At 42.1% G+C, this 11,543-nt stretch overlaps 1 protein-coding gene across 1 annotated transcript; it reads right to left on the bottom strand.

Moving 5' to 3' along the window:
* Positions 1–6,765: 6,765 nt before the first annotated feature.
* LOC127215761 (nuclear cap-binding protein subunit 2-like) lies at positions 6,766–7,433 on the bottom strand. Its single transcript, XM_051176263.1, has one exon. It carries the CDS (start codon positions 7,388–7,390, stop codon positions 6,920–6,922), a length of 471 nt encoding a protein of 156 aa, XP_051032220.1. The 5' UTR covers positions 7,391–7,433; the 3' UTR covers positions 6,766–6,919.
* Between the last annotated feature and the right edge of the window lie 4,110 nt (positions 7,434–11,543).

Raw genomic sequence — 11,543 nt, forward strand, 5'->3', positions numbered from 1 at the left:
ACATCATCCTTCAACCGAACCTGAACCCAAACACTCACTGTGAACCTAAGCATGAATCTGAACATGAATACTCACCACGACTCTGAAATTCAACTCACTCCCTAACCTGAGCATGATTCCTCACCCAGATCGTGATCCTGAAACCTGAACGAGAATGATACCTCTCATTCTGTACCAGAACCTGAACAGTAACCCTTAAACTGAACCTGAACCTGAGCATGAACATTCATCCTGAACCAGAACTGGTACATTTAATCTGAACAGGAATGTGAAGCTCAACCATCACCCTGAACCTAAACCTAAACACTCACTCTGGACCTGAAATTCAAAACCAACCTTAAGCTGAAACTAAACTTCAATTTAAACAGTGAACTAAACCTGAAACCCGAATCAAAACACTCGTAGTGTATCTGAACCTGAAACTTAACCCTGAAACTTTAATTTCATCCTCTCCCTAGAGCTCAGTCTGGACCAGAAACTGGACCTGAACCCTCAATGTGAACCTGAACCTGTACCTGAACCTGAACCTTGAACCTTAACCCTCACCCTGAACTTGAACCTAAATCTTGAACCTAAACTCTTACCTTGAACCAGTTATTGAACCCTCATCCCAGACTTGAACCTGAACCCTCTACCTAAACCTGAACAGGAACCTGAACCTGAGCCATGAATTTGAACATGAACCTTGTCCCTGGACATGAAATCTCACCCTGAAAATGAAACTGAACCCTGTCTCCCAACCTGAAAGTGAACAAAAAACATGGACCTGAATTTAAACAGGAACCATTACCTTGAACTTCAACCTGAAAACTTATCCTGAACCTGAACTGTAACCTGAACAATGAATATGAACCTGAATCAGGAACCTGAAAACTCACCCCTAATCTTAACCTGAAACTGAACCTGATTCCTCACCCTGAATCTGAACTTAACCTGAACCCTCACTCTGAACCTGAAGCTGAATCTGAACATGAACACATACCATGACCCTAAACCTAAACCCTGGCCTTGAACCTGAAACTGATCCCTCATCCAGAACTTGATCCTGAACCACAAACCAAACTGGCACTGGAACCCTCATTCTAAACCAGAACTTAAACCCTCTTCCTGAACCCGAACCCGAACTTTTAACCTGAGCATGAAGCCACATACTGAACCAGAACCTGATCAGGAACATAAACCTGAACCATCATCCTGAACCTGAACCACAATATTCACTCTGGACCTGAAACTGAACACTAACCTGAACCTGAATCTGAAGTTGAACACTGAACTGTACCTGAAACTTTTATCTGAAAGTCACACTGTACATGAAATTTAAACCTGGAACTATAAATGAACTAATATCTTTTAACCTGAAACTGAAATATGAAACTGAACTTGAATCTCAACCATAAACAAGAATCTAAACATGAACCTTAGCCTGAATATGAAATTCAACACACACCCAGAATCTGAAACAGAACCTGAACCTTGAACCTGAACTCTCACACTGAACCTGAACCTACACCGTGACTCTGAAACTGAATGCTGAACATGAACTTGAACCTGAACATGAACCTGATCCTGGACCTGAACCAGAATATTCTCCCTGACCTGAACCTGAATCCTCACCTCCACCCTGATCATGAACATGATCACTGAACCTTAACGTTCACCCTGCACCTGGACCCTTCCAGTAACTCAACATAATCTGATTCCTCAACTTGAATCCTCACCATAAACCTTAACCAAAACCTCAATCCTCACCCTGAATCTTAACCTGAAACATTAACCTGAAATTTACAACTAACCTGAAAACCACCACACTGAGCCTGAAGTTGAACCGTGCCCTGAGAGTGAAACCTCACCCTCACCCTCATACTAACCCTGAACCTAAAGTCTCATCCTATACATGAACCTGAACCTGAACTCTGATCCTGAGCCTAAACCAAGAACCTGAACCTTCTCCCTGACCAGAAACGGAACTCTCACCCTGAATCACCTTGAATCTAAATATGGACAAGAAACTGAATTGTCATCATGAACCTGAACCAGAAATTTCTCAGAAACCTGAAACTGAACCTTAACCCTCATCCAAAACTTGTACCTGAACCCTCACCATGAATCTGATCCTGAACCTTCACCCCATATTTGAAAGTGATCCAGATTAAGAACATGAACACTCACCCTGAATATGAATCGGAATTCTGACCCTGACTGTGAATTTGAACCTTAAACCTTAACCAGAACTTAAACCTATACCCTAAGCCTAAACCAGAACCTGAAAATGATCATGAACCCTGAACCTGGACCCTCTCTCTAAACCTAAACCTGAATCTGAACTCTGAACATGAACAATGAAACTAAACCTGAACCCTCACCATGAAACTGAATGTGAACACTGACCCTGATCTTTCACCTTGACCCTGAACCCAAACCCTCACTCTGAACCTAGAACTGAATGTGAACATGAACACTCAACATGACTCTGAACAGCTACCCTCTCCCTAAAATTGTATGTGATCCCTCACCCAGGTCATGTTCCTGAACTCCAAATCAGAACAGGAACCAAACGCTTTCTAAACCAGAACCTGAGCACTCACTCTTAACAGGAAGGTGAATCTGAACCTAAACTATTACTATGGACCTATAACTGAACAACAACTTGAACCTGAATTTCAACACTGAACAGTACCTGAATCCTGAATCTGAATATTCACACTGTACCTGAAAATTAACTGTGAAACTTTAAATGAAGCTGAACCTGAAACCTTAACCTGGGCCTAAACCTAAACCTGAATTTCCACCAAGACCATGACCCTGATCCTGAAAACTCATACGTAACCTGAACATGAACCCACACACAGAACCTGGTCCCTGAGTCTGAAGTAGAACGCTGAACCTTCCTCCACATCCTTAACCTACACTTGAAACCGAAACATGATCCTAAACCCTCACTCTAAACCAGAATATGAACCCTACAATGAACATGAAATACAACAGCCAGTATTAAACTGAAACTGAAACTTAACCCTGAGCCAGAACTCTCACCATGAACCTCAATCTGCACCATCATTCTGAACCTGAATGCTGAACCCTCACCCTGAACATAAACCTGAACCTGAACTTTAAACCTGACCTAAACCTGAAACTTCACCCTGAGGTGAACTTGAATCCTCACTCCCAAACTGATCATGAATCTGATCACTGAACCTGACATGAAACTTAACCTCGAACCTGAACCTGAACCTGAACCCTCACTATAAACCTTAACCTGAACTTGATTCCTTAAACTTACCTTACATACTAATCCTGAACCAGAAGTTGAACCTTCACCCTGAATCTGAACTTGAGGCCTTAACATGAAATTTACTAATAACCTGAACCTTAACCCTTACCTTGAAACTGGAATTGAATCCCACCCTGAAAATGAAACTGAACTCTCACCCCCAAACTCCCCATAAATCTTAGGCCTCACCCTGAAACAGAAACTAAACCTGAAACAGAGCCAAAACTTAACCTGAACCTGTACCCTAACCCTGCACCTAGACCAAGAAACTGAACTTTCCCTCTAACTTAAAAATGAAACTGAACCCTGAATCTTGACCTAAACCAAGAAACTTAACCTTCCTCCTGACCTGAACCTGAACTCTCACCCTGTATCTCAATATGAACCAGAAACTGAAATCTTACCATGAACATGAACCTGAAACTTCACTGAGAACCTGGAAATTCATCCTAAACCTGCACTTGAACCCTCACCATGAATCTGAATCTGAACCTTCAACCTGTACCTTAAAGTAAACTGATTACAAATATATACACTCACCCTGAACATGAATCTGAATCCTCACGCTGAACCTACACCTAAACACTCAACCTGTACCAGAACATGAAGCTTCAACCAGAACTTGAAACTGAACCCTAAGCCTGAACCTGAACCTAAACATGAACCCTGAACTTGAACCCTCACACTGAACCTGAACCTGAACCTGCACTCTGAACATGAACACTGAACCTAAATGTGAACCCTCACCCTGAACATCAACGTAAAACTTCACCCTGAACCTGTAATACAACAGTGAACTGAAACCCTTATCCCTCAGTCTAAACTGGAATCTGAATTCTGAACCTAATCTTGGAACTTGTACCTGAACCTGAAACATAGCCCTGAAACTGAAAATAAACCATCATTCTAAACTTAAACCTGTAACCAAAAGCTGAACTAAAATCTGACCCTGAACTCTCACCATGAACCTGAACCTAAAGCGTCATCCTGAACCTGAACTTGATCCCACACCCTGAAATGAAATTGAACACTATACCCTTACCCTCAACCTAACCTGAATTTGAACATGAACCCTCACCCTGAAATTGAACTTCAACCCTCATCTGAAACTTAAAACTAAACTTGAACCTGAACCTGAAACCTGAATCTGAACTTCACCATGAACCCGAGCATTAACCCTTACACTGAACCTGAAAGTAACACTCACCATTACCCTGAACTCTCACCATGAACCTGAAACTGATCCTGAAATCTCTCCCTGAACCTGTACCTGAACTGTCAAACTGAATATGAACTCTCAAGTTGAACAAGAACCAGAACCTTAACCTGAATCCTGAACTCTCACCATAACCTCACCCTAAAGTTGAATATGAACCTGAGACATCACTATGAACCTGAAAGTGTACTCTTACACTGAACACTCATTCTGAACCTGAACCTGAAGACTCACCTTGAACATGAGCCTGAACCTTCACCAGGAGCATGAATGCTCACCCTGAACCTCAACAGTAAACCTGAATCTGAATCTGAACTTGATGATGTACCCTGAACATGAACCTAAGACATGACCTATACCTGAAACTGAAAATTCAGCCTGAAACAGAAAATGAATTCTTTCTATGAAATTGAACCTGAACTCTAAACCTGGACCTGAACATGACACTGAACCCTCACACTGAAACTGAACATGAACTCTCCTGAAACTGAATGTGATCCCACACCCTGAATATGAAATAGAACACTGAACCTGAACGCTCACCTGAACCTGGACCATCAGCCTGAAACTGAACGTGAAACATCCTGAAACTGAACTTGAATCCTTACCATGAACTTTGACCTGAACCCTCACTCTGAACCTGAACTTTACCTGAACCCTTACCATTAACCTGAAACTGAACCCGTACCTGAACTGACACCTGAGCCTGAACCTGAACCTTCAAGGTGAACATATAATCTCTCCCTGATTCTGAAGGCGAACCTAGAACCTGAATCCTCATCTTGACCTTGAACATGAACCCTGAACCTGAACCCTCGTGCTGAACCTGAACCAGAATCTGATCCTAAACCTGAACTCTCAACTTGAACCTGTACCAGAACATAATCCAGAATCAGAACCTGAAACCTCACCCTGAAACCTCCTCCTGATCCTGAACCCTGATGCAGAACAAACACCCTAAACCAGAACCCGAACCATGACCCTAAAATAGAACCTGAGAAATCATGCTGAACCTGTACATTTACACTCACCCTGCATTGTAAACTCAACACTTACCCTGAAATTGATACTGATCACTCATCTGGATCAGGAACCTGAACCTTCTACCTGACCCAGAAATAGAAACCTGACCATGAACCTGAACCTAATTCCTCCCAGTGAAACTTCACCATCACCCTGAATCTGAAGTGAATCCAGCATCTGAATTCTCTCTTTTTTTTGCATTATAAAAGTTTTATTTTAATGTGTTTGCAAATGGGCTCCCTAAGTTATTTCATTACAGTTGTTACAGCTCCAAGAAAACCACACTTATTGCAGCCTCAATAATGTTCTGTCCCACTCTTGAAAAACTTGTGAGAATTAGAAGGTAGCAGATGAAAAGACCCCCCCCACCATTTTTTTATATCATGAAAAATCATGTAATATTAGAACAAAAATGCAAAATTCTCTTGACTTCCTCTGTAGAGCCCTTCAGCTTACTATTGGCTACAACAAACATTTCCTGGAGCAGGCTTTGTGTTGTTAGAGATTCCCAGTTTTCAAACTCTTACCGTTGCTCCCTCATGTAGGTATCTACCCACTGTACCCTGTATCTTCCCCTACTTAATATTTTGAGGCAGACTCAAAAGGTTCCTCAGGGTGGCCTTGTACTTTTGACTCTCTTGTTTCAGCTTCCTAAGTAGCTAGGATAGACCTGGCTGAAGCCCTTTTCAAAAGTCCATTCTATTCCAAGGTCGTTTTGAAAATGGGAAGAAATGATCTAATGGCTGCAATATATATGTCAAGGCAGTGTCTGAACTTAGATTCCATTCCCTACTGACAATGTCTTCCTCTACTTCTTTGGACAGCAGAGGCTCTTTGTATAAAACAGTCCTTGGGGTTTTGGTTTTTGTTTTGTTTTACGCTGTCACTGAAACATATCTTTTGAGGGATGTGTTTAGTGAACACTCTTCAAGTACTGATGTATAAGCACAGAGGCAGGGAGCATTCCAGGACCAGAGCAGGCTGACTTCTGTACCAACTATATTGAAATATAAAAAGCCAAGCTACTATAAAGACTATAGCAAAACCTCAGTAGTACACATGCAAACTTACAATATAAAAAAAATCATTTCTGGCCCCATGAAGATTACTAGCCTGCTTGTAATGTCAATTCTGACATTTCCTAGTCTCCTTAAAAGATGTGTGGCATTCAGCAGACAGTTTAATTGACACAGATTCTGTTGCCCAGGAATACAGTTTTTGACCTAGTAACAAAATCAACCTAATGAGACTAGAATTAAAGTCATTCTTTTGGATTCTGTCTTTTAATATTTCAGAGGAAAACCAGAAGTGGCTTCCAGTGCAACAGAGATATTATACTGATCAGACCTTGGTTAATGTTCTCCAACATCATCAACAGAGTGAGCTGTGTACTTGGGGCCTTTCACCACTCACTGTTTTTGTGTCTGTTTGCCATAGCCGCCTCTCCCAGTATCATAGTCCTCCCGATACTCATCTCGAACCTGACCCCCAGACCGTCCACATCCAAACTGCCTGCCCTCCTTAAAGCCTGCATCCCAGTCTGTACATATGATCCTGTCATCCAGATGAGTTCCGTTTATATACCGCATGGCATTCTCTGCATCTGCTCTCGAATAGTATTCCACAAAACAGAGCCCACATGCCGTTTTCTTCATTTTATCCAGACCCATGATGATCTTCTTTATATCACCACTCTTGCTGAAGAGTTCATAAATCTGTTCTTCAGTTGTATAAAAGGAAAGATTTCCAACATATAACGTACAGCTTTTCTTCAGTAATTTTTCTTGTTCTTCATTGTCACCCCGAAAGTGCTGGTCCTGGTACTCGCTGAGCTCCACGTAGGAGTCGCTGCGTAGCGCCTTCAGGAGGCCACTGGACATGGTGCAGTGACACGAACCACGACACAGCCACGACGGGAAGGCCTTGGCGGTGGCGGCGGAGGCAGCGGAAACCCAGCATCTGAATTCTCATTCTGAACATGTTCTTGAACCCTGAACCCTTACCCTGAACATGAAGATGAACCATGAACCAGAACCTGAAACCTTAATTTGAACCTTAAATCTTTCCTGTATCTCAAAGCTCACCCTGAACCTGAACCCTCACACTGAATGTGTAACTGAAGCCAGCACCTGAACCTCAATCTTACCCTGGAGCCTAAAACTAAATGTGAACCTGAACCTGAACCTAAAACTTGAACCTGAACCTGAATCCTGAACCTGAACGCTCACACAGGGCATGGACCTGAACACTGACCCTGAACTTAAACAATCACCCAGAACCAGAAAGCTCAACCTGAACGCTTACATGAACATGAACACAAACCTGAAAACTCACCCTGAACCTCTATATGAACCCTCACCTAAAACTGGAACCTGAACATTCACTCTGAGACAAAACATGAAACTTCACCATAGACATGAACGTGAATATTACTAGTTGTTTTTACCCCCTAAAGTATGGTCCCACAACCAAGACAGCCCCAAATAACACAGAGACATTATATTAGATATAATGCTGTAGGCCAGTTACTAATTTCTTATCAGCAACCTCTCTGTTAAATATTAACCAATTTCTACGTTGTCTCATCTTACTGGAGAGAGGGGCTTGTGTTCTTTCTTCATCCTCCATCTTCCCTGCTCCCTACCACTTCCAGAATTATCGATGTCTCCTATTCTCACCGATTTTCCTTTCGTATTGGCCAACAGTGATCTATTCATCTCCCATCAACTGATCCTTCACAATGAATCTGAACCTGAACCCAGAACCTGAAACCTCATCCAGAATCTGAACCCTGAATCTGAACATTAAAACTTAAAATTAACTGAAACCTTACCCTGAACCCAAAACTTTGCCATAAAACTTAAACTTAAGTCATTTCTGAAACTGAACTATCACTCTGAATCTGAATCTAAACCCTCACCCTGAACCTCACCCTGATCATGAATACTGAACTTGAACCTAAATCCTGACCTGAACCTGACACATTACAATTTACCTGAACTTGAACCTAAACTCTGAACCTGAAAATGAACACTCACTGTGAACCTGAAACAGAACCCTAAGTTGGAACCCACACCAAGAACCCAAAAGTGAATCCTCACCCTGAACCTGAATTTGAACTCACAGCTCTAATCTGAACCTGAACTCTGATGTGTAACACACACCCTGATCCTGAAACTGAACCTTGACCCTAAACTAGAACCTGAAAATTCACCCAAACCTGCACATTCACCATCACCATGAACCTGAACCTAATTCCTCACTATGAACATGAACCTTCACCCTGAACCCTAACCTTGAACTTTTATCTGAAGCTATACACTGTGCCTGAACCTAAATCCTGATTCTGAACCTGAACATTCACTGCGAACATGAACATACACCCTGATTCTCAACCAGAACCCAGACCAAGAACTCTCACCCTGGAAACAAAACTGAGCCAGAACCTGAACATGAACCTGGACATGAACCTGAACAATCACTCTCAACCTGAAATTGAACAGTCACCATGACTCTGAATCTGAACCCAAAACCTGAACCTGAATCTGACCATGAACATTAACCCTAAACAGGAAGAGTGAACCTGAATCTGATCCAAATCCTGAACTTGAAATTCAACTCTTAACCTCTACCTGTATCCTCACACTGCACCTGAACCTGAACAATCAAACTTTACATGATCCTGGACCAGAACCATCACACTGAACCTGAATCTGAACCTTCACCCTGAACCTTAACATGAATCCTCACACTGAATATGAACTGAAGTTGACCATGATCTTCAAACGTTACACATAATTGAACCTTAACATGAATATGAACACTCAACCTGTACTAGAACCTGAATTGTGAACCAGAACACTCACCTTGAACGTGGACATGAACATTAACACTAATGCTGAACCAGAACCTGAACCTTGATCCTGAACTTAAAGTATAACTTGAACATTAACCCTCACCCTCCACCTGAACCAGAACCTGAACCTGAATCCTCACCTTGAGCATGAACACTCACCCTGATTCTGAACCAGATCTTAGAACCTGAATCCTCACCCTGAAACTGAACATGAACCCTCACCCTGAATATAAATATGATTCTAACCCTGAACTTGAACATGAACTTTCATCTTGTACATGAACATGAAACGTAAACCTGAACCCTCACACTGAATGAGGACATGAACCCTCATCACGAACCTGATCTTTTTTCATGATCCATAACGCTGACACTTCAACCATAACCATGAACCTGAACCAGAATGTGAATTTGAACTTGAATCTAAACATGAACTCTCAACCTGAACCTGAAAAAGAACCCTGAACCAGAACCCTCACACTGAACCTAAACTTGAACACTCACACTGAAGCTGAGCAAGGACCCTGAAAAAGAACTCCCACCCAGAATCTGAACAGGAACCCTGAAACTAAACCTCAACAAGAACACTGAACCAGAGCCCTTACCCTGAACCCGAATATGAACATGAATGCTGAACCTGAACCTGAAAATGAAACCTTTAACCTGAACGATGAACATGAACCTGAACCCTCAAACTGAACTTGAACTTGAACCTGAACCTGAAATCTGTACCCTCACACTTGCCCTGTACCTGAACATGAACACTCACACCAAACCTGAACAACAACTCTAAATTAGAACCTCCACCCTTAATCACAACATTAACCTTCAAAGGGAACCTGAATCTGTATTCCAAACCTGGATCTTTACCTGAACCCTCACTCTGAACTTGAACAAGAATTCTGAACATGAACCCTTATAATGAACCTGAAACTGAACTCTCACACTGAACCTGAACCTCAAACTGAACTGTCAACCTGGACCTCAACCCGGACATTGAACCTCTACATGAACCCTCACACTGAAAATGAATCTGAATTTTCACCAGGAAAGTAAACCTGAAAGTTCAACCTCAACACTCACCCTGACCTGAAGTTCATCATTCACCCTTAATGTGAACCTGAACTTGACCTCAGTGAGACACTGAACTTGAATATTACCATGAACCTGAACCCTCTCTTTGAACCTGAATATGACCTTGAAACCTGTACCTGTACCTGAACCCTCAACCCGAACCTGAAGAAGAACCCTGAACCAGAACCCTCACCCTGTACCTGAACTGAAACCTCACCTCGAACCTCAACGAAATCTGAACCTGAACCTTATCCTGAAACTTGAACACAACTCTCACCATTAACCTGATCTTGAACTCTCAACACGAACCTGAACAATTAACCTGAAAACTTACTGTGAACCTGAACCTAAATCCTCACTGTGATCCATCAACACTCATCCTGTTCTGAACCTGAACCCAGAATCTGAACTATCACTCTATCCTTGAAACTGTACCCTCTCCCTGAAACTGAGTCCTTAGCCTGAACATGAACCCGAACCTGAACCTGAACCTGATCCTGAACTTGAACCTGAACCATCACCCATAACCTGAAGCTGAACCCTTACCCTGAATCTGAACACTGAAACTGAACCTAACTTGACCTTCATATTGAACCTGAACAGGAATCCTCACCCTGAATATGAATCTACCACCTAAACCTGAAACCTCACACTTACCCATAACCTGAACCCTCCCATGAACCTGAAACTGAACCTGAAATATGAATCTCAACCCTAACACTACACCTGAAACTGGATTGTCACTATGAGCCTGAAGACTCTTCTATTTCCTTCCATTTCCCTCCTGGATGTAGTATGAAAGATGATATTCTTCTTTAAATGTTTACATTCTGGCACTCAGGAGTCAGAGGCTATCAGATATCTGTTAGTTCAAGGCAAGGTCAATTGTGTGCTTTAGAAATTACTATAGGATATATCTTTGCCCTGAAATCCACCCATATGTCTAAGTGGCTAGACCTACAAGTTCTCTGTCAAAGTGCAACCTGTGGCATAATTGTAAAAGACCCTTAAGGGTGATGGCTTATGTAGAATGCAAATTTGTCTAAGCTGGTTTCTCTTTGAGCATAAGGTAGAGAGGGATGCTTGCCGTCATCCAAGAATTT

Source organism: Phodopus roborovskii, unplaced genomic scaffold (genome assembly GCF_943737965.1).
Source record: "Phodopus roborovskii unplaced genomic scaffold, PHOROB, whole genome shotgun sequence".
In the NCBI taxonomy this organism is placed as follows: domain Eukaryota; kingdom Metazoa; phylum Chordata; class Mammalia; order Rodentia; family Cricetidae; genus Phodopus; species Phodopus roborovskii.